This window comes from Moschus berezovskii, chromosome 5 (assembly GCF_049115385.1).
Source record: "Moschus berezovskii isolate FMDL1 chromosome 5, NW_MosBer_1.0, whole genome shotgun sequence".
In the NCBI taxonomy this organism is placed as follows: domain Eukaryota; kingdom Metazoa; phylum Chordata; class Mammalia; order Artiodactyla; family Moschidae; genus Moschus; species Moschus berezovskii.
In genome coordinates this window covers 36,488,795-36,514,298 of record NC_142464.1, presented here as the reverse complement: position 1 = coordinate 36,514,298, position 25,504 = coordinate 36,488,795, and the positions used below count along the sequence as shown (strand labels likewise).

At 37.3% G+C, this 25,504-nt stretch overlaps 1 protein-coding gene across 1 annotated transcript in view; it reads right to left on the bottom strand.

Moving 5' to 3' along the window:
- Positions 1–25,202, bottom strand: part of UNC5C (unc-5 netrin receptor C) — a 436,405-nt gene extending 411,203 nt beyond the window's left edge. The window contains exon 1 of the mRNA XM_055434976.2: positions 24,955–25,202. Within this exon, the coding sequence (XP_055290951.1) occupies positions 24,955–25,078 (124 nt within the window). The 5' untranslated portion in view covers positions 25,079–25,202. The remainder of the gene's footprint in view (positions 1–24,954) is intronic.
- Between the last annotated feature and the right edge of the window lie 302 nt (positions 25,203–25,504).

Genomic DNA, 25,504 nt, shown 5'->3' with positions numbered 1-25,504 from the left:
GGTATCTATAGAGCTACCCAAACTGAATGTGCTCATGCCATGCATGCGTGTTCAGTCATTTAGGACTCTTTGAACCCCACGGAATATAGCTTGTCAAGCTCCTCTATCCATGGGATTCTCCATGCAAGACTACTGGAGAGGGTTGCCATTTCCTCCTCCAGGGGGAACCCAGATCTCTTGTATTTCCCGCATTGGCAGGTGGATTCTTTACCACTGCACCACCTCAGAAGCCTAATGTGCTGACAGAGCCTCTCAAATCATATGCCCATTTAATGACAATTCTAAGCAGCAGAATGGCAACTAATAAGAATGAGAGAAAAGGGGCAAGACCAACCCTGGCAAAGAATATTCTAAGGCTGAATATTCTAGGTCTTTTGAAACAAATCTTGGTTTTAATACTTTTTAAAATACAATCTGCTACTGAAAACAAGTTGTTTTACCCCGATAATACATTTAGTAAGTCATTCAAATAGGTTTCCTGAAAGAGTGAAGGTGCACAGGTGAAGCACATTCTATCATTTGAGACAGACAAGAAAGTAGCTATTCTGATTAATCAATTTATTCTCTTCAACATCAAAAAGGGGAAATCAGTTCAAAAATATGAAGTAAAGTATATTTAATACTAAAACCACTATGAATATAAACTAACATTCTAACCTAGCAATTTACAAGGTATTTCAGGATCTTGCAGTGTCCTGGTAAGTTGATTATTCATCCTGTTAAACCAGAACAATTCCAGTTTATGCTTCCAGAAATAACACTTAATAGCTTTCCCATTCATTCACAGAAATGACCTAATTTAATCAATAATTATGTGGTCTCCCTACCTCTGCGTCATTGTAATGAATCTATTCTTCTATTCAACATGCTGCAGATAAGCAGACATGAAGATTCAATGATAAAATTATACCTGATTAAGAAAATGCTCAATAAAAGAGTTTATAATACAAAATATAAGTGAATATACTTCTATACAAATTTTAGTTAAGATATACTTACATTTAGGTTAGTTCAATAATGAAAATAAAAGTTTTTCATGAAGAATGGTCAGAAATAGCTCAAAAAAGCTAAACTAGCATGTAATACAAGAACAAATGCATTTCTTGCAATATCTATGAAGTTTCTCAAATTTGTATCTTAAAGTCAAAATTAAAGCCCAAACAAGTTAAGTAATCTCCACAAAATAACTATATTCCAAAAATTGTATAATTAAGTTTTTTAAAATGTTGAATATGTACCCTAAATGGGCCTCTCATTTTCCAAAGTTTAAAAAATATTCCCACAAGTCAATTTTGTCATGTGTTGGGGTCTCTGAAACTAATCATCTGGATTGGAAAATGATCCTACATATAGTTATATACTATCAACATTACGGACTAACAAAGATCCTGAAGAAAAATGTATTTGCATTAATTCCCTTGCGAATAAAAGTAGCTGAGAATTCAACTGCAGTTTTATTAAAAGAAATTGTAGCACTGAAGGAAACAATAATAGGAACAAAAACATGTCTTTAATGCACACCTGGTATCATAATTTTTTAGGATAAAGTTTCAAGTCAGATGACAATATTTAAAATTCAGTATAAAAACTCTACAAATAAGTTCAAATAAATTTTTATGACAAAACTGACTGAACTCAAGTAATGAGGTCAATTTCAATTCCAAATATTTTAACAAGTAAGGATAAACACACAGATTAAAAACAAAATTTTGCAAATTTTACACTACTTATGACTCTTCGTATTTCCCCCTGATTTTGACATTGTTTTATACTCACTACTTAATAAATTATGTTTATTGAAAAATAATAGATTAACTCACTTTCAATCATAGAAATATACTACAAATTAGGGCTTCTGATGAGTGTTACCAAATTGAGTCAATATTGTTAAAGTAGCGAAAAACTCCAACTTCTTGTTTAGTGAGCTCTGCAACCCTAGGATTTTTGAAATATTGGAGTAGTTCTTATCCTCTGTATCTTTCTTTATAGTCCTACAGTTGGTGTTCTATAGAGCTACCAGTATATATTTATATATACATCATTTAAGATAGTAAAGCATTTGTAATTGGTTTTATGATTGTTATTATCATATGTTTTAGGAAAAATGAATTGCCTGTTTCACAGTCTTATAATTAGTGGGTCAGATGACAAAAACAGCATTCATTAAGAATTATGAGGTCTTCATTTGAAAGGATATGAAGTGCTTTTCTTATTAGTCTAAAACAAAAATTTTATATGTATTTTCAAGGCAGTTGTTTCAGAAACTTAATAAAGCCCTACCTCATGCATGACTGCAACACCAAACTGAAAAATCACTTTACACTCTTCTCCTACATTCTTCCCACATTTTCATTTTCAAAAATCTAAAACTGGAAAATACCAGAGCTTCAGAAATATTCATTGGCATCCCATATACTGTTTACCCTAGCAACATTCTTAGTTTCTCCAAATGACAAAAAAAAAAAAAAGCATAAGAAAAGTAAAAGTGGAGATCTAAAGAGTAAGAACATTATTAGAGTTCTAAAAGTTATTATACTACCTAATTTAAGATTAATATCTATCAATTTATCTAACCATCCATCTACCTATTTTTCCAAACATTTGTGGAAGATGTTAGGCAAACCATTCTTACATTTAAAATTTTAAGTCTAAATTTCATAACTGTTCACATAGATCCCTCTGGCCCTTTCAATTTAAATTTACCTGAAGAATTTTAGTTAAGTATAGAAAATGTTACAATTGACTTTGAAGTAGCTCTACAGGTTGCATGTGCTTAACTTTATCCATTTGCTCACCCTTGAGATTCATGCAAATGGGCTTCCTCCCTTTTGTATATCCTTTATGGAGAAGGGCAAAGTATCTACTATAGTAGTCCTCTACCTTCAAGCACTGACATCATTTTATACACATCGGAGCACCACGGAGAACATTACTCAATATCCAAACAAGTTTTAAAACATTTAAAACTCTATTTAAAAAGAGACAACAAACCTGCACAACTTGACAAACTCAAACTCTGTTGCTGGGAGATGCAGTAATGTCTGGCGTAAAGTACCTTAGCTACAGAGTATGTAATAAAATAGCTAAATTTGGATTGGAGACTCAATTTGCACTGAAGAAATGAAGCTGAGACAGCAAAGGCAAGAGCGACTCAGGATTCAAGAAATCAGAAACCAGGTCTCTGTAACTTCTCACTTCAAGGCAGAGACAAGTGCTGTTAATAGGAAAAAGCCTGAGGGAAGAATTGCTCTCAGAATTGAAAGGGGAAGAAAATGGGAAGAGATGAAGAGAAAACACAACCTTGCACAACTATAACAAAACATTTCCAGTGGCTGCCAAGTTAAGTGGAAGCAATACTTATAAAAGGGCTTATTCCTTTCTCAAAATTGGCTAAGAGTTTATCCCAGCAGAAAGTCCTAGCACCAAATCATATTTCTCTCTCCTTTTATCTCCTTCAAAACAGTTTTATTTATTCTGTCAATTTGCCACCTTGTAGTTTTGTATGTTTTACCTGCAATTATTTTATCTTCCAAACAAGATTTTTAAGTTTCTTAAAGATGGGTACCGCATCTTATTCTAGTCTATCTCATTTATCTCTATGGGATACTGCAATTAATACTTCCTAAATTAAATTGATCTCAGCTATACTAGAAAAAAAGGTTGAAAAAATGTTAAATGAGACTATCACTTGAGAGAATATACTACACGTTAAAATAGAAATATATTCTATGTTTCACCAGCTCTAACCACATCTTTCTCCTCCATGTCAATTCTGAATTTCATTAGTGAGAAAGCAGGTAAGTATAATACTTGGATGCTTCGTCATCCCTATATAAACTATGAGCCCTGTGTCCAGCTTGGTTTAATTTACTTCACAATCTGAAGGAAAAGAACTCCAAATAAGTCAAAATATGCAGATAAATTTCAAATCATAAAACTATTGTTCTCCTTGATTTTATCTATCCGTTTTTAGGTAATTCTTGAATCGCCCATATTTGGGTCCACTTTGACCAAAAGACTAAGGCCCTCTACAACTTACATATATATTTTTAGATGGAGCTATCTTAAGCATAATGTATCAAGTGTGACTTAAGTTTATTTTAATTTAGCTACAGAGATCTTTTCCTTCATGTTTTGAGGGCTAGTCCATCCTGGTAAATTTCCAGAATAAATCTTATGTCTTCCTTCTAAGTAGGGCAAGATCTTGACATACAACTACTGTGGGAGCTAAAGGCATTTTTGGCAACAGCAGTGGATGACTGACTTCTCTACTTATTTTCATAGTGATAAATATATGACTGATTTCTCCACTTGTTTTCACAGTGATAAATATATGGCTAGCATTAGGCAGGAAAACAAATATTCCCCAAAATACAAGCTAAGCACATCTGAGAATGAATGAGGTCTTACAGATAAATCACGACTCCTCTGTCCTTTAGAAGGTGTTCAAGCCCACATGGTGCATTCACTCCCACAACATAAAGACAACCAAAGTGAGTGTTTACTTGAAAAAGAAAGAAAACAGGAAAAGAAAATTCCCCATTTAAAAACATAAAAATCTACCCAGGCAGTTATGTTTTGTTGGTTTTCTTTAGTCTGTCATTGCCTCATACAGTATTAATAGAATTTCCTGTAAGTTAATATAAAGCACAGTCTTTATAGTTTAAGATGAAAGAAAAATATTGAAATAATAGGACACTATCAAAACAACTTAGCTAAGTGCACTTCTTAAAGGGGAACTGGCATTATAAATCTACATGTAATATTTCTTTTATAACTTGATTACAAGTTTTTATTGTATATAGTTTATCATATGGATAATTATTCCTTCTAAGTACCACTCGGAAAGGATGATAATATTTTATTTCTTTTAGAAAAGGGTAAAAATTTAAAAATGTTATCACTGAAGGGTGAAATTCTGTACAATTGACAAATGTCTAATAAATTAATATATAGTAAACTAGTAAAATGTATATTAAAGGTTCAGTGAAGTCACTGAGTCATGTCCGACTCTTTGTGACCCCATGGACTGTAGCCTGCCAGGATCCTCCATCCATGGGATTCTCCAGGTAAGAATACTGGAATGGGTTGCCATTTCCTTCTCCAGGGGATCTTCCCGGCCCAGGGATCAAACCTGGGTCTCCTGCACTGCAGGCAGACTCTTTACCATCTAAGCCACCAGAGGCTCCTATATTAAAGGTTTGATTCTCATTTATTTTTTTTTTTTTTAAAAAACAATTTTAGGAATCTTTACTTAAAAACAACCTTATCTTAAAATGGAGTAACTTTGGTTTTACAAGCAGCAAGCAAAGTACAGAAGCAAAAATGCATTACAGGAGCATTAAGTTCTACATTAGGTCACAGTGTCTAATCTGAACTCACACCCATAATATCACTTTTCAGGATATCTGGGAAATAGTTATTTCCAAGGATGTCTGAACCATAGCTACTCTATTTTGACTTTTAATTGTAAAAAAAAAATTTTTTTTTTAAATAGCCAAAGCAGATTTCACCATTAATGACGTCAGCGTTTTTCTAGGTATGAGAAGATGCAAGAATTGGAACTCATAAAACCTTTTCCTGAAAAGATCTAACTATCTGAAGGCCTGTTCTGCAAGTTTTTTTTTTTTTTTTCAGAGCACAGAGTGCCTCATTCCTGATTTTCACCCTGAACTTCTTTCAGGGGGTGTTGAAGGTCAGTAGCTTGCAATGGTCATGATGTAATCTTTGTAGAGGCAGCTGGCAAGTACCAACTTCCAGTCAGCAGGGTCCTTTCTTAGCTACATATCTGACGATGTGACACCATTTCATGGCCATTGTGTCCCACGGTGCTGGGAAGGCTCATTCCCAGGTCTAGGGAAGTGATGGGCCACTCAGTGTGCTAAAATGGACCAGGGCTTGCAAGTAGCAAAAGTCTCTGGACCACTGTCTTACTAGCCTCCTGGTCCAGGAAAATATTTCCTCTTGTTGCTTTTTCCCATACCCAGAGTCACATGATTACAATTATTGATCTCATATGGAACTGTCAGTTCAGCATTATATCACAGGCTCAGTGAAATAAGTGACATAGAAAATAATATAGCCATAGCTAGCAGTTATTAGTAAAATAAGAATTATAAGTCAAGAACTTTCATTAGATAAAGCCTGGTATACCCCAAGTCACCTGACTTCATTCGTTAAATGATTATAGTCTGGTCTTAATCTCCTGGTTGTACATTATGGGGCATCTGACCTTTATCTGAAGATTGGTTACTGAGATAAGCCTTAGAAACTAACCTAGAGTATCCTTTTTAATAACTTAATTAAATCTTTTAGCAGTATCATGTAACAAGGAACTGTCTCAGCAGTGAGTATTAGTAAACACTAGACATTAACAAAACTAGAACTTAATTTAACAATTTACAAAACTTAATATTCCGTGATTTTTTATTATGGAGGCCCTGTAGCCAGGGAGGCTTTAACCCATCAAATAAAAAATGAGGTTTGTCAGGGAGCTGGGAAAAGCCAAGCAGCCATCTTGGATTTCCCGTAGCCCACAAAGTTTCTTTTATTTTTATTCTTCAAATTAGAAGATTCTTCAAATTGAGAAGATTATTAACTTATAAAATTAAAATGAGAATTTTGGTCATGTATGATTATGGAATCTATGATCCAGTGTCATTTGAAGACATGAAAATTCATTTTAGAAAAGCTAATTTTTCATTTAATTTATTCATGTGATACTTATTAAAATAAAGAGCAGAGCTTTTGTTTAAACCATAAACCTTTTAATAACCAAAAGTGTCTAAAGTTATTAAATACTTCTTTTCTGAACACGGAGTCCAATCCTTCAGACTTCATATCTTGATAATACTTAGGCATATGGAAGAAGAGGTTAATTTGCATAAAAGGAATTTATTACACTTTCTTTTGTTTCCAAAGACACATTCTTTTAATATTGCTCTCAAGTCAGTTTTTATTTAGACATCTTTTGGTCTAAATTGACAGTCCTGAAAGCTTTCCTAAAGTAATATTTGCCTCTCTAAACATCTCTCTGGCATTCCATTATGGGCACCTGCTGCTGATAATTACAGGTCTGTCTCCTAACCACTTCCTCTGCTTTATGTCAAGGCAAGATTCAGGCTGCTTGATTACAAACAACTACCAGTTAAAGACCATTGCATAGCTCTCTGTGGTAATTACTCAGGGCAAGTTGGGTCTGTGTTTACTGAAGTCTTAACAAAAAAGAAGTAGTTACTTGTTATAATTTCCTCTTTGCCGGCAGTGTAGCATAATCCATAACATATTTTGGTCACCTTAAAAGTGCCTGCGAGAATATCTGGTTCAGTAATGTTTAATAATGATACATTTCACTATATGATTTCCTAGTCTAAAAAACAAAATATCCTGCCCAAAGAAAATAGACTGTGGTCCTAGCAAAAGAAATTTCAAACAGTAGTCAATTACAGGAAGATAATTGAATATGCACTTCTAAACAGATTTATTTTTCTTGACTCTGGACTACTCTGCCCCCTTTCCTCACCCTCCCACCTCATACTCATAGGATCATACCATCAAATTGAATGTTTGTTCTTACACAAATTCATACTTTGCGTCCTAACCCCCAAAGATGACAGTATTAGGAGGTGAGGCCTTTGGGCGATACTTAGGTTTTGAGGGTGGAGCCTTCATGAATGGGGTTAGTGTTCTTATAAAGGAGAACTGCAAAGATCCTTTGCATACTGCCAGGTGAGGACATAGGCAGAAGATCGCTGTCTGGGAATCAGAAAGTGGATCCTTACACACATGACCGTGCTGGTGTCTCGGTCTTGGACTCCCAGCCTCCAGAACTGTGAGAGACAAATTTCTGATGTTCATAAGTCATCCAGTTTGTGTTATTTTGTTATAGTAGCCCTAACAGACTAAGACACATACCCTGCAAGAGCCTTATTTACTTTGTAGTAGACAGAAATAAGAAATACTCTATAGAGCAATTTTTGACCCAACAATAATCCTAATATAATACAATTTCATCACCCAGCAGAAAATCTATTTTAATAATATTCCATACGGTAGAATTCTATAACTGAATAATCAGGTTCTCTGAGGGTTGATAGGGTGCTGTTTCAATTTGTGGGTCTCTTTAACTCCCCATGCTATGTTTAGGCACATTGACCAAACTGGCCAAGAGTCTAGCTGTGCTCACATTGTTTACCCATCTAATTGTCTAAGGTTTATTTCCTTTGACTATATCAGAATCCAAGTTCTTCATTACTTAGCTCCAAATTAAAGGGTGGATTATCTGAAGTCAGGAATGGATTTCTGAAGCAAGGAGATTGGCCTTTTAGACAGAATCTAAGGGATGGTGAATCTTCACTCCTGAGACTGTCCTTTCTACCTTCAACTCCATATTCCGCTCACTGAGCACAGGAGCTCCCCAGGTCAGTGACAAAGGGAATCAGGAAAGTTCCTGTTATCTCCACCACAGTGGGTACTCACCAAAAGCCCCTCTAAGATGTGTTATGCATCTATCCAACATCATTCAAAAGATCTATATTGTATGCCCACTGCATACGTGAAGCACCTGTTCACATGCTAGAGATACCACAGTGAACATGCTTACTGCCCTCTTCCTGCTGACACGCTAGCTGGGGACATAGGGAAAAGGAAAGAGTGTTACAGTTGGGTGTAAAAAGCAGCTCTATGGAGAAATGAAGACCTAAACTAAGACATCAAAGTGGAACAGAAGTCAGCTAGAAGAAAGGGATGAAACCTGAGGAGCGAACACTCGTTCACAGCAAAGGGAAGAATATAAGCTGCCATATGCACTCACTGGGCTTCCCTGGTGGCTCAGAGGTTAAAGCGTCTGCCTCCAATGCGGGAGACCCGGGTTCGATCCCTGGGTTGGGAAGATCCCCTGGAGAAGGAAATGGTAACCCACTCCAGTATTCTTGCCTGGAGAATCCCATGGACGGAGATGCCTGGCAGGCTATGGTCCACGGGGTCGCGAAGAGTTTGACACGACTGAGTGACTGAACGGAACAGAAGGGATGCACTCACTGCCAGCTTGTTAAAAATATCTGAAGGATGTCCCCTTCTAGAGCTGCACTGAAACACCAGAGCCAGGCTTGGGAACGGTGCATGCTCAGAGGAAACCATAACCACAGAGGAATACCAGGAATGGAATTAGAGGTTTAAGAACAAATATCTATGCTAACCATATTAAGTTTAGGTCTCATTCTAGAAGCAACAGAAAGCCATCAAAGGGTTTTAGGAAAAAGAGCTTTACTGATGATGTTTGTAGTATTTGCCTAGCTTCTGTGTGGAGAATAAAGGAGAGAGAGGCAGGACAAGAAGCAGGAAAAATCTTCTTTAGTGATCCAGTTGGGAGAAACAGACATATTCAAAATATGTTTCAGTAATATATGTCATCTTTCATAATTTAACATCATTAAAGGATTGAATGTAAGTGCTTACAAACATCTAACATATATGAGACTCTGAAATAAATTAATTTTTGTTTGCTTCAACAACTTGACTTTCTAAATTGCCCCTCCTTCCTGAAAAAATAATAACAAATAAAAATGCATTCTGGCACAAAATAAATATTTTTCATATCAATTTTAAATAACAAGACCTAAGTAATAACACACTAGAACTGCTTAAGACCATTTAATGTTCAGAAAATTAAAGTTTTGAGAAGTTTGTCTTTATTTAAAAATTAAACAAACAAAAATACAGGTATACCCTAGAAGGAGGGGTTAGAAATACAGTCTCATCTTTTTAATGGTTGTGGTTTCCCCCCTGGAAATGTTCAAAGAAAACTACTGCAAACCAAATGTTATATACAGCAGAAAACCCCAAATGAGCAGTTTAATCAATCATTAAAACATTCTAGGTTGCTTCTGTTGGGTTTTTTAAGTGGAATAAGATGCTATAAAGATAAGTTTTCATAATTATGTAGGAACTAAACCATACTGTTGATTCTAGACTTCTTATTAATTTTCTCTTTTAAAAGTGGGATGTTTCTTACAATGCTGGACTTGGGGAAGTGAGGGGGTTGTGGTGGCGGAGGGCTGGAGTATAAACTAAGTGTGTTAAACTTTGCTTTTTTAAACAAAGAAAACGGCAACAGAATCAATGTTCAATGGGCTTTACAAAGTGTTTCCTGTGTATCATTTTAGTGATGGTGTTATCCTTGTTTACTTAAGTCAATGCATCTATTACATTGTTTGCTAAATGTCCATAATTGCATTATTTTTGGTCATAAATGCTTTGGGTTATAGTCTTCTTATCAAGTTGACACATTTTGAGGAAAAAGTTTTTTATGCTTTTAATTTTACAATAGCACATTTTAAAGAATATTTTAAAAAAGAACAAACAAGATTATTTGATGTCACAGTAAACTAAAGACTGAACAGATTATTTAATGTTACAGTGAACTAAAAAATATAGTACTGAATGTTGTTTATAGCTAAAAGCATTTTTATATCCATTGTTTTCAAAATAAAGTTATAACTTAAGCAACAGTACTTCCATTTTATAAATGTACACTAGAAAACTTTTTTTAAGTAAAATTATGATCTGTACTTTTTTCCCTTTCCCATCATATATATCATAATTAACATATATGTCTGAGAAACTATAAGAGTTCAGCTATAGTTTGTTCATGAACTAATCCATTAGAAAAAATACTTTATTAAATGCTAGTGTCAATTATAAAATACATAAGTTTGTGTATCTTAATTTACCTGTTTGCCTATATTATAACATGCCCCTCACACATATAGGAACTTTGGCTTTGCTTGGAAACTTCAATTTAATAAATTTTGCTTCTACCTAGGATCGGTAAATGCTTTGCTTTATAGCAGTAAATTTCTGATATAAGTGAAGAAGGCTGTTTCCATTCTTCTAGAAAGAATTTTGTTGTTTAGTCACTAAGTCATGTCCAACTCCTTTGTGACTCCAAGGACTATAGCCAGCCAGGCTCTTCTGTCAATGGGATTTTCCAGGCAGAACACTGGAGTGGGTTGCCATTTCCTTCTCTAGGGGATCTGCCCGACCCAGGGATCAAACCCAGGTCTCCTGCATCACAGGTGGATTCTTTACCACTGAGCCAGAAAGCATTTAAATGTTAGGAAAAACTAAAGAATTTTCCAATTGTTTTTTCCAGTCTTTTTACTTACACTTGTCTTTACAAGTATAGCTAATATATAGTAGAGAAAAATATAAACTGATTATTTCGTTAACATTTAATAGATACTAGTTTTAGTAGAATATATTCAACATTTAGAATCCAGCATAGGAAAAAAAAAATCATCTAAAACATGTCCATAAAACCCAAGCACATGTGTTGAGTTTCCAAAGAGTTTTAATGTACAATTAAAACCTGACAACTTAACAGGATATTTTAAAATGTGATTTTTAAATCTACCAAATTCTTTTTAAGAATTTCATCTTCGACAACATGCTTTTGTTGGTTTAAGTGATATTTTTCCACCTGTTAGTACCCCCAATTGAGTGCAATCTTTTCATTCCTGTGATATATTCAATGATTTTCATACTAGTGCCAAGATGTACATAATGAAGATACAACAGCAACAACAATCTGTAATGTGCATTAAGCATGTATCATGTGCCAGGTACTGTGTCCTCAATTCTTCCCTTTTTACAACCCTGTTAATCTTTGTAATTCTGTGATGTAAATACTATTCTTACTCTGACATTCTTCTTACAAATGTGGGATGAAGCTATTTTAAATTTGTATTCAATATTCAGGCTTAGAGCTAAGCTCAGTTTATTCACTTTTACCAAGAGACTTATTTATAAAGACTGCGTAAGTATTTAATATTTTGCTAGCATAGTTGCCAAGAACACTCTTGATTGTAAACATTATTTTTTGCAATGAATTTTTATTAACTTACTATACCAGGAAATTATCAGACCCACACATACACGCATATATTTAATATGTTTTAATTCCTTAAGTGTCAAAAGAAAGAAATATTAAAAAGCAAAAAAGCAGTGATCTAAACCATTCACTATTCTAAACAGTCATGATAATCACACTAAACAACAGACATTATTAAATATTATTTTAAGAAAAGTTTTCCAAGTATAAATGAACAAATTCAACTTAACACCAAGCCATACTATACATTATGTTCACTCAAAAATTTTCAAAATGTAATTCTTCATCAAAAACAACAACAACAACAACACATTGTAAAACTTCCAAGAAAGCAACAGTATATTTACATTGCAGGGTAATTTTTTTTCTAAAAACTATTCCAAACTCTAATGTAATAATTGTCCTATTTCATTCAGTTGAGCATCATCTGATAATTTTCAACATAATTCAATTTCATAATACTAGTTCATAGATATGTACAAATTTATCACGTGGCCAAATACTCTGGCATTCTCTTTTCATCTTGTGATAGATTTATGCAACAGAAAAGAAAAAAACATACAGAAAATAGTCACTTTTAACAGATGTTTTAGTCTGAAAAAACTAAAGTCAGTTTAGAATTAAAAATCAAAGCTTACTGGTTGAATTTAGGCATATTTCCATCTGTTATTAATGTTTGAGTTACATACTAAAGACGAGATTATTCATCAAGTCCCTCATGCAATATGTTAGTAAGTGGGATTTTGGTTAGGAATTTAATTGCATGAACTCTATCCATAGAAGCTTCCAATTCATTCAAAATAAGTCTTTACAGTGGCCTGAACTGAATTAAAACAGTTACCAGCACCAAAGAGAACTTCTTGATTTTATTATGAAACGTTTGTATGAAAAGCTGTGAACATAAAAGGGAGATCTCCGTCACCCCATTATGGTTAAATAGTAGTCCTTTCTTCTTTTTCTCCCTTTTCCTTTCTCTTTCCCTCTTTTCAAGCCACACAGAGTTATGTGAGGTATTTTTTAATCATATAAAGAAAACTGAGTTAACTTTAAAACAAAAATAAACAAAAAATGTAATATTTCAGGTTGTGTATGTGTAAGATATCTCATGTTAGACATAAATAAATTCTTAAATTACAAAGATAAATAATTCTGAGTACTCAAAAATGTGATAAGAATTCTAGTGACCATTCTGAAAATATGCACAAAGCTTATACCCAAGTGATTAGGGTCATAAGCTTAGGCAGGCCTCCCCATTGTTGCCTGTACAGGGTTTTACTAATGGTCTGATAATGGGGAGGGGTGGTCAGCATGAAGGTTCTCGTAATACTTTATAGTGGTGTGAGCACGACAGCCACTGATTAATTACTGCCCTGTTCCCAACTCACCCATTAGATTACAAAGTGACCCTCACTGTCTCCACAATGGCCTCACAGTTACAGAACACTGTCCTAGAGAATTCTTTAAGATAACTTGTTAAAAATCTTTGGATTCTATTAAAAATTTCCAGTAAAACTCCCTGTCTTTCAGATGATTAAAATGGAGATTGGAAAATATTCAAAAGATGGAAAAACAGGAGGGGGGCAATAATATAAATATTTCAAACTTTGATTTCATTGTAGGCAGCATTAATAAATCAGATTGCTTAAAAATATTACCATAGTAATCTCCTTAAAGATATTAACACATATGAAGTTACATCTCTTTTTTCACTTGTGTTCTTTTTTCAATCTCCTTTTACCCCATCCCCCCACTCCCTTGCTATTTATACATATAACAGTGTCTAGGGAGGGGGCTTCCTGTTGTTTCAAAATACACTGAAATACTAAACACTGAGGCTAATGGTAAAAAAATCACTCCACTTTAAATGAATATCTCAAAGTAGTGCACATTAATACGTGCTTCTATGGAAACAACTCTTTCTGGATGTCAGCTTAAGCTTCTCCATATGATTTTTCTCAAAGGCTTCCTTTTAAAACCATCACTACCATTTATTGTCTTCTTGTTATATAGACTGTTACTTTTGTTTCATCACAAATCTCTGCCTGCTTATTAGCAGCCCTGCCAGTACTATCAGATGACATTTGTTTTACTTAATGTATGTAGTTTTAGAAAAAAATTACAGAACTGCTATTACTGCATTATATGAAAAAATTCCAGTGTACATTTAGCTGACACTGCATCAGCTGCTATTTAAACTGAGCTTAGCTAATGGACTTTTAATGTCAGCAGGGTTACGTGCAGTTACTGGCTATTAGCAGAAATGGCTCCTTTCTATAAAAATCACTTTTCCTCAAGTGTGTTGTTTGAACATTCCTTTCCCTAATTTAGTGACTGTCATTGAATGCAAAACAAACTCAAGGGCTGTGGAATCTGCTGTTATCTTTAAGACCCTCTTTTTAACCTTGCAATTCAGCATTAAACAGGCAACCTCTCATTAGCATTTAGACTTGCAATCCCAAAACTTTGTGGGACATTATTATTATTACTTTGCTGTTCTTAACAGAATATTACATAGTTTTCTTATGAAAACACTATGTCATCCATGAACATATGATATGTAAGATAGAGAACATAGGAAACAATTCCCTGTGTGCTAGAATTTATTTGCATCTTTTAAAATCCTAGTTCAGAAATGCCAAGTGATGTGGAAACATGGCAATAATTAACATATATTTACATATTGATGTGTCATGTAAATATATATTAACCTGCATTTAATATAATATTAAAAACAAGCAGGAAATCATATTATCCCTCTACGTGGAATTAAATTTTTTATCTTCTTTCAGCAGGAACAACTCTTTCCCCCTCAACTAATTTTATCTTTGTTCATTTAAATAGAGGTATCAATGGATATAATGGAGAAATCTGGAAATAAAAACACCTCTATGGCATCTGATGGAGTCCAAGAAAAGTAAACATTCCACCTGGAAACATAATTCCATTTTATTAAGAAGTTGAAACATATTGCCAGTTAAAAAACAACACAACTGACTGCCTTCAATTTGCCCAATCATAAGACATCACCTCAGGCAAGGTGCTTACCAGGCAAACATTGTCTCTGTTAAAGAGGGGGTCCCACATGTGAATGAAACATTTCACTCATGCACAGACGAGAGTTGGCCTTCTCTTTTGGTCAAAAAATTATAGTCTACTGTGTAGGAAAATGGGCTTACCAGGTGGCGCTAGTGGTAAAGACCTACCTGCCAATGCAGGAGATGTAAGGAACACTGTTTGATTCCTGGGTGGGGAAGATTCCCTGGAGGAGGTCATGGCAACCCACTCCAGTATTCTTGCCTGGAGAATCCCACGGACAGAGGAGCCTGCAGGCTACAGTCCATAGGGTCGCAAAGAGTTGGACATGACTAAAGTGACTTAGGATGCACACACGCATGTGTAGGAAAATATGCTATTTTTTCTCCACATGTTTAAAACAAGCCAGTGTATGTGGAGATCCCCCAATTTCTGTCACTTGCAGGGCAGGAGAAAACTGCTTCTATCAGATAAGCCACTGCGCAAATGAAGCAGATGCAGCTCTACCATGCACTTCTGTAGACAACTTAACGACTGGTCGACAACAAGGCACTTTTAGCAGAAAAGAATATAATTTTTCAGCTAGAAACCAGGGATGAAACCTAATTCCCTATTCAATAACCACCTTATAATTCCTTTTCAGTAAGTTTGGTTTCATTTATTTGATAGGTTTTGTTTGTTTGCTTTTTAGGGATATTGCCAAGACTGTTTGACAATGAATTCTCCTAAAACAAAGAGTTACACACACAATGTGTGCAAACATAAGTGTGTGTGTGTGTGTGTGTGTGTGTGTGTGTGTGTATGCTCATAGATAACTCTTCATTCCACTAAAAGTCTTCCAGGAAATGCCCTCCTGGGAAATAATTCCATAGATATTTCATTCTATAAAAAATGACATGTGTATCTTTCACGTGATCATTGTTTCTAATAAAGTTAATAAACTGATTAACCCCATCCCTACTTGGAAAACAAATCTATTGTTAAAACTTTTTCTAGTCATCCTTCTTCTACACTTTTTCAGCAGCAGCAAACATAAGCAAAAATAAATATATATTTTGATTAATATATAAGAGAAAGATATTGGTAACATTTTCTATAAATGTACTGTTATTTATATTAAAGATAAAACTTCATTTAAGCAAATTCTTTTCTGGGACAATTGTCCCTAATAACTCCTATATATCCTAAGAATGATATTCAATTTCTGATTTACAGGTGAGATTTAACATACAATGGTGGTATTATTAATGACACTATTCAACAGAGTAGCTGAGGAACTGTAAATGCATTTTATAGAGAACTTTGAAGGATTCCATGTATCAGTATATAACTTTAAGTCTAGATTTCTCAAACAAGTACATCCTGCTCAAACAGGTCCAAGTGAAATCCAAATGTGATGTATAAAAATATATATCTTTTAAATATTTTATAAACTCTTTTGCTATGTTCACGGAAATAGGTGTGTATCAAGACTCTATTTATATAAAGGTTTCAAGTCAGAGTGCCATTGAATAATATTATAATGAAATACTGATCTTAGGTCTCTATTCCGGATAGCACAAACAATAAATCATTTGAGCATGCCTGTTTTTCCTCAGCTTCTGAGAGCAGTTTCTGAAACAGGCTTCTGTTTTCCACCAAGCCGCATGCTCTGTGGGTGATGGTTGTAGCAAGCTGGGAGGAAAATGTCTCAGGCTCTTTCAATCCTTGAATTTGATCCCTAACGCATTTAAAAGTCTATGCTCTCTCATGATCTTATGGAGATACAGAGGAAAGAAGGAAAGTTGCTAAAGAAAATGACAGGTAAGGTAATTACTGTTTTTTCTAGAATGACTCCAAGATTTCTGCTTGCCAAACTTGCCTACTTCCATTGGGTGGCTAAAATGTATATATTTATCAAACTCTTTATTCAATGGAAGATAAAATGAATCATTTTCCCTTAGCAAAAGCTGAATTCAAAAGTCAACATATTTCACACAGACATCACACTCAAAGTAAAATTGCCATCATTTACTATGTCTTTCCAATCAAAGGTTTTATTGTGGTAGCAATCTGGCTATTTGATTTGGATCAGAGATAACACAGGTTTGTGATAATCACATATAATAAAACAACAGCAATGCTTTCTTCACTGACTATCACTTTTAGTTTCCGAAAATGTCAGAGAATACCATTTGTTTAAGAGAAGTCTCTGATTCAGATTTAGAAAGATTTTTTTAAGGTTTTTGAAATTACCAAAAGATAATGGAATCATCTAAAATACTCAATTTGAGTGCAAAAACAAACTTGCAAATTCACAGAGACTAGAATAGTCCCAAACTGCTCCCCATCACTTTTGCCTGATACCTGGATGTATTTCACTATGCCTGTAATTTATAAGTGGATATTATTATACCACAAGCCTATCATAGTGCACTAAACTTCTCTTGTCTAAGAGAATGTACATTATGCATTATCTTAAAATCGTTGTTTTTCTGAACAAATGGTCTACTTTACTTCTACATTGCTCTTTCATATTTTATATTATTATGCACACTAATTTTCATGAATTTTGAAAACACCTGCATTTCCACTCAAGGACATGTTTACCCTTATAACTGGGCTACAGATGTATTTTAGTGGGCAAGCACTAATGTTTTATTTACTGGAAATGAATGTTCATATATAAGATTTTTATTCAGAACAGAGGAAAAAAGACAGTAACATTTGAGTTCAGTCAGCCCATGATTAAATAATCAATTAAGACATTGACTAAGACTGAAAAATGTTAGCTTTCATCAATAAACTTGTTTAATGTGCAGAGGGAGTTTCTGTTGTTTCACACATTCTTAGTTAGAAGAACAGATAATATACGTTCATCTACATGAGGCATTTTTATGGCTTTCATAATTGCCAAGAAATGAATCTAGCCACAGGTTCCAAATGACAATGATTAATGAAGATAAAACCCTTATCCTCACAACATTTAAAAATAAATAAGACTGGTAACTCTAGAATGAAATTTGATTAATCAATATCATCTGTTAACAGATGATTATTTGGAACCCTCATATTTTAAGTAAGAACTCTAAGAAGCACATCAATAAAATGAAGTCTCACCTGTCTCCTCTCTCTTTCATTCCACTACCACACTGTGATGAGACATGCTTATTTAATTAGAAGAGGGTATTCCCCAAACACTGGAGTTTTCAGATGTTAAGCTTATACTTTCAATACTTAAAGCACTTTTGAATCACTGCTGCTGCTGCTGCTGCTAAGTCGCTTCAGTAGTGCCCGACTCTGTGCGACCCATAGACGGCAGCCCACCAGGCTCCGCCGTCCCTGGGATTCTCCTACCCATTGCTAATAAAAAGGTATACTGACATAAGGACAAAAACCAGCATATTTGGCACTTTGAAAGCTTCAGCTCACTTTTCAAATTATAACTTCAATTTAATTAATGTCACAGTAACTTTAACACTATGTGTGAATGACTAGATAGGTTTTAAGTATCAAATCTGGAGACATTCTTCTGTGGCTTTCAAAACCTCATTATATAATCCTAAGGGAGCAACTTTTGGGGGCAGGAACTCTCAAAATGAGAAACCACATTACAACTTTAACCCTGAACTCATTTTAATTGTAAAATTATGATAATATTTTCAACATTTTGTTTATAAAGAGTCCAAATAGTTACAACATAATATATGTATTAGGTTTTCATGAAAAGGCAGAAATTCTTCTAAGAGTTCTAATCAGGTAGAGAATGTAAAAAAGTTTACTAGTTTTGAGCTTGTTAGCTCATTAAATTATTACTATATAATTTTTGTTATTAAAATTTCTACAGATTTGGAGGTCATAAATATTTAAAATAAGAGAAACTAAATTATTGAATCATTGGATTTCTTTTTAAAAACTAGAAAAAAAGAAACAGTAGTTTTTTATTTTTTTAATTTTTTATTGGAGGCTAATTACTTTACAATAATATATTGGTTGGTTTTGCCATACATTAACATGAATCCGCCCCGGGTGTACATGTGTTCCCCTTCTTGAACCCCCCTCCCACCTCCCTCCTCCCCATATCCTCCCTCCAGGTCATCCCCATGTACCAGCCCCGAGCATCCTGTATCATGCATTGAATCTGGACTGGTGATTCATTTCACATATGATAATATACATGCTTCAATGCCATTCTCCCAAATTATAGTTTTTTAAATCTTGCTCAAGGCAAACTTACTATACTTTAAAAATGTCACATAAAGAATAGCGTTGAGTTTCTCATAGTTTCTATTTTAGCTTAAACATCCTTGAACTAAGTGATACTGGAACAATAGCCAAGGTCTCATATTCATGGAGCGCTCTTCTACAAATCCATAAGCAATCTGCCGTCAAAGAAGAGCCCATACATAGCTTTAAGGAGTTAGGTTAAAAGAGAAAAAGAATGAGAAATTTAGGACTCTCTAACTGCAGACCAGGCAATCCAAAAGTAAAAGTGGAATGAAGATACTGTAAGAGAAAGATGTGTTTTAACTCTAAATAACACAAACTCTCACAAATGTCTAGTTTTATCTTAAAATTTTGCCAGAAAATAACATTTACTACAAGCATGAGGGAATTCCCTGGCTGTCCAGTGGTTAGGACTTGGAGCTCTCACTGCTGGGCCCCTAGGTTTGATTGCTGGTTGGAGAACTGAAATCCCATAATCCACATGACATGGACAAAAAAAAAAAGCACTAAACATGAAAACTGGCATTAACCATTAAACAAATAGGAGTAATTAAGTGTGACACTTTCAAAATACATATTATCTAGATTACCCATGTTGTTCTACATTATGATGCTGAAACTTTCTATTGCAAATATAACTTGAATGTATGAAAGTCTTGGTGATTTGCTTTCCCTTGTTTTTCTGTATTTTTGTGTTGTTTTATCATGTATTCCATTATGATTTTTAGATATACACTTGTGTCCTTTTTTTTTTTTTAAGAAAAACTATCCACATTTGCTCAACAGGCTGGTTTTCTCAAAACAGTTATCTGAAAATCTGGAATTTACATGTAATTTTTTAAATAAAAGTATTTATAGATTTATGCAAGATTATTTTTCAATATTCATTGTGAAGATAGGAAGTCAAATAGTGGAGCCAGGGCTCAATAGGCTGTGACTTAACATGGCATTTTTAGAACTGGTATTAGGTTAATTTCCCAGATTGTGTGAAAAGGAAAAAGTGTGGCTATGAAAAGAGATAGCTTCTCACAGGCTGTTCAAAGAACCATGCCATGCCCAGGAGTCTGCAGTGGGACATTTTGGAGCATTTCCTCAGACAACTCCATCTGTGACTTTAGGGGAAGCAGTGTCTGCAGCAAACCCTACTCTGGGTTCAAAATTATTGACCTTTAATTTCTTTAAATTTTAATTTTCTAGATTTCTTTGTCTGTGGTTTACAGATATAGAAACCAAAGAATACTGTTGCTCACACTTTTGATGTGTTAATTCATACAGCTCTCATCTGACTTATAGATTACCTTATCCCCATTTTACATCTGAGGAAACTGAGGCACAGAGAAGCTAAATAACTCACCAGTGGCCACACAGCTAGGAAGTGGCAGCAGCAGTATTATGAGGCAGTCATAACCACTAAACTAACAGGCAGAATGGGCACACACTACTCACAGCCTCTAACCTGTGCCTCCCCAAAGCAAGACCAATGATATATTAAACCTAAGTAAGATCTAATAAGACAGTTGCAGTACAAACAGTTTTAAGACCAAACCACTTCCAACCAAACTCCTGCCCTTAAGTTCCTCTGTGCAGAAACTATGGAACCCCTGATACCATTCCTGCTGCAACTCTAGCTTGCCCTGTGTTTACTACTAACACAGGATGCTTGAATCCAGAAAGTAGCAGCCCACTGTTACATTTCGGAATGCAAATCACAATTCGATGGTTCTAAGCCTGTCTTCCTCGAAGGGTGAAGCTGTCTTCTCAACTCCCTAACAAACAGAATACATTATGGGGCATGATAACTGTTCCAGAACTTTACTTCTAATGCCATCCACCATGCAAGCAGCTCACGGATTTCTGATTTGAGGCGACGTGAACAGGTTTGTTCCTAACTGCCACAAACACAAAAGTCAAACTAAAAAAGAAGACATAGGCTAAAAGAGCAAGGCAAGAATGCTGGCTCAAGCCCCATCCCCACATGCTTCCCCATTATCATCTTGAAGTGGCTGCCGCGTGTAGGTTTAATGTTTCTTCTGAGAGTGACTCCCTCTGCTGCTCCAGCAAAGCCATGACCTAAATCAGAAAAGTGCTAAAGGCAGTTAGGGCACTGTGGCTATTTGCACTAATTGGAGAACCTAGCATACATTAGAGAACAGTTATATTTAAGTCTCAACAATAATTCTAAATATGCTAAAAGGGTTTGCCTAGGAGAGCTGGATGCCTCTTCCATATCCTTAGGAGGGTTGCTTAGCAAGGATCTAGTATGAATTCTGATCGGACAACCAGACTACAACAGGAGATGCTCTAGGGCCCTGTCTTATTGAACATGGAATCCCCGGGATCCAGAACACAGAAGGCCAGGAAATTAGTAAATGTTAAAAACTTAATGGTTCCTCGGTCTTTGCAAGTACTTGGAAAGTTTGCTCTCTGAAGCCTTTTAAGTATCCCCTAAGCTAGAAGACATGAAATTATTGGTCTAAACAAAGGTAAACTAGCTTACTTTTCCTTACTACAAATTCCAAATGCTGACTTAAGAATTTACTCTGCTCCTGAAATAGAAAAACTATACAGTATACATGTCATGAAAGTCAGTCTTCCATGCCAGCTGTCTATTTGTACCACATCAATATGCATAAGGCATGAAAGTAATTTTTACTTTTTTTCTTGGAAGAAGTATATTGTTTTAAAAACATTACAAATTATCTCACAATAATAGAGAATTATCCCAATTAATTAGAGTCTTCAGTAATTTTCTGTTCTGACTTTGGTGGTGTTAACACTCATAACACTAGTTGGTGCTAGATAAGCAGAATATCAATGCTGTGTAATCCAGGAATAAAATGCATTTCAAGAGGACACTAATTTTGAGGCAAACTGGACACACACACACACACAGAGCCTTTTCCTGGTGAAATCTTTCATTCTTGAAAGTCAGAAACACCACAAATTCCCTGGAGCTAGGAGTTCCCAGCAATCTTGAATGAAACAATTAGAACATAGCCAAAAAGGAGAAAGTTGTTGCTTAAAGCCTAAAGACTCTCCCAAGGACCTGTTTAAAATGACTGCTGTCTTTTTTCAAACCACAGTTACAAAACGAGTACACTCACAAATAATATCCATTCTGCTTTTTTCTCTTAAACATCTATTATTTTCTTGGCTCTCTCTGAAGACATGTATTTCCTAAAACTTTCAATTTTCTAGTATCTTTCTAACAACAGAATAAAAAGCTTACTCACATTGTAAAGTGCTTATATTAACTTTCTCACCTTAATTGCATACATACTTCCATTCATAAGAAAGTGTTTATCCCCATCTTTAAGCCCTCAGCATAAGGAAATCATACTTTGAGGGAGCAACAGCATCTTGTATTTTCCTAGTGATCTAGTCCAAAGAGAGAGGAGAAAAAAAAACAGAAAAAATTCGAAGGAAAGAAAGGTCTGACTTCCTTATCAAACTATTACAGGAGTGTGATTCAGAGAAGAAAGTGTATTTAATAGTAGTTCAACAGAAAACAGGCTGGGAGAATGGATTAGAGCGATAGTGATGGTAGCAGAAAGTAGAGTTTGGTGCTTTCTACATTTTTGACACCTAACAGGAATATCTGTTATCCTGGAATACAGAGGAAACCAAAGATTAAAGGGGTGGAATAGTGTGTCTCTCAAAGACAAGATTCAAACAGTCTGTCCACCAGGAACTGAAAGAAAAAAATAAACGGAGAGAAACAGCAGTGAAATGCACAAACCCAAAAGAATACATTTAATTGTTCCACTTAAGATCAGAAGAGTTGGTTCAATCCTCAATCTTTGGCTTGCCTGGTCTATGAAATGAAAAAAAGTGTAAGAGGCAAACGCTCAGTCTATCCTGGGCATCTTTTCTTTTAATCGCTTCTCCCCTCTTCTTTCAATATTAATCCACTTACAATCTTCTGTTTGATTATCTTTATTGATCTTTTTTCCTATCCAGTCTTTTTAATTTGGCTGTAGTAAGCTCTCGGCAGGGATCCTAGATCTCCCGTTTGGCATCTTTGGGGACTTTAACTTGTCCTTTCCCTAAACAGTTCTCTTACTGCCTGGTCCCCCTTCCGTCCCCACCTCCACCCCCACCCTATAGCTTAGTCCTTTGTGCGCCCAATAACAGCAGGCGAATTCCACAGGGAGTCACGCGGTTGATTCCACAACAATTCATCAGGTTGCTCACTTCAACTTGCAAACGCCCCCTCGAAGTACCCTCAGCTGCCGTCCTGAGAACTTCTTCCAATTTCAAGAAACCTACAATAAGTTTATGATTCTCAATGTGGATTCCTTTGTAAAATACATGAGCTTTAGAAATATGAATAAGAAAACCAGGGCAAAACCTCGGGGATGGGAGGCATCTGGCTAGAAGGGAAGGATTTATGAGCGTGGCTACTTAGCTAGGCAGCAGGAAAATTTACTCCCCGAAGCAGCTATGGCTAATTCACAAAGCCCAGCTAATCACTTACCGCCCCACCCGGACCACGCCAGCCTGCGCCGGGCGCCCGCCTCCACCTCCCACGCCCTCGCCCCCAGCTTCTCCGCAGATCTGCGGGAACACTGTCGCTAACCTCCGGAGTGTCTGAGCATCTCCCGAGGAGTTGAGGCTCTCGCCGCACCTCCTCCGGTTTCCAAATTTGGAAAGAGTGTAACCGAGATGATAGGATGCCTGGATTACCTCCGAACGCTGCGGAAGCTTCCTCCACCCCCACCCTCATCCCAGGGAAAAGCTGAGCTGCCAGCGCGGAGCCACCGACCGCCACAAAACTGGGCGGCAAGACCCAGGGGGGTGCTCGGCCTGGCCAGGAGGTGGAAGGGGGTCAGATGACCCGAGAGAGACCCCGGAGAGGGGAGTCTTGGCTTTCTCCCTTCAGTCTCTTCCACTCCTCTTGGAAGGGCTCGGAAGGCAGAGATTTGCCTCCATCACCTCAAACTCGGAGGGCAAGAAGAAAACGGCGGTCAGCCTCTGAGCCTCCCCTCCGCCCTCACCCACCCTTAACTCCTGGCCAAGCTCCTCTAGATCCCGGGTGTGCCCAGGGCCCCGGCCACTTATTTTTTAAAGCTCAGACGCATTAAAATGTCAGTTATAAAGTGGTCGGGTTACCCCTGGGGAGTTTCGGATTTAGTTTGAACGACCAGTCCGTTTCCTCACAGCTGAGAGGTTTTAAGTTTCTCCGTGGCCGGCGAGTAGGGCGACCCGGAGAGGGTGCGAGAGCGGGGAGGCGCGCACACCCCGGGCCTGCCGCGGGCTGGGACGCCGTCCCGCTGCCCCGCGAATCTCCACCGCGCCCGGGGCAGCCGCCGAGGGGCACCGGCGGCGGAGGGTCCCCGGCCGCAAGGGACGCGTTATCTCAGCTGAGAGCCGCTGGGCGTCTGGCGTCTTGAGACTCGCTGAAGATCCCGCAAACCCAGACGTGGCACAGCGCGGGGAGCCTCTGCGCATCAGAGAGCACCAGCGGCAGGCCACGCCGCCGCCCGCACCCAGAGTCCCTCCAAACCTCGGGGTGAGCAATGTGCAACGACGTGAGAGTGTCGGACAGAAAGTGCAAAAGACACACCAGGCTCCCACATGGCCAGGGGTGGACGCGTGTCCACACTCCGTGCGTCCCTGGCCCCGCTGTGCCCATCAAGGATGACAGATTAAAAATAATTATGACCAAAGCTTCCCGACTAGTTGGAAAAGTAGAATTTAAAGTGATTTCCAGTTGAGGGAAACGAGGCGAAGTAAGGAAGTCAGGAGAACTGAGGAGGAGAGGAAGAAGGAGGGAAGCCCGAGAAGCGAAGAGAGGCGGCCGCGGAGCCGGCGGACCCTCTTACCTTGGGCGGCCGAGCCGGTGCCGCTGGCGCTGAGCAGGGCCAGGGCAGGTAGCACGAGCATCTGCAGCACGTATCCCAGTCCCAGTCCGCAGCGGGCCGCTGTCGCCCGCAGACCTTTCCTCATCGTCGACCGAGGCGTGCCGGGGGACACCGCACACACGGAGGCGCGCCAACAGCCGAGAGCCCCACTGGGCTGCCGCCGAATCGGTGCACCGCGAAGCTGTCTGAAGAAATAATGATCGCCGAGCGCCACACTCCACTTTCTCCTAGGGCAGGGGCCAAAAGAGGGTGGGGAGGGGACGCCGAGGAGGAGTTTGCAGGTCCCTCTTTCCCAGCGCCTTCCCAACCAGCGGCTTCGCGAGAGGCTGCTCTGCCCCCACTTGGGAAGTCCGCGGAGGCGCAAGGCGGCCGCCTCGTCGCTGCCCTCGGCAGCAGGAGCAGCCGCAGCTCCGCCGCGCGCCGAGCCTGGACTGCTCCCTGGGTCCCCTCGTCTGTGCCGAACACACACAGGCACGCGGGGGGCGGGGGGGGGCGGAGGGAGAGGAAGAAG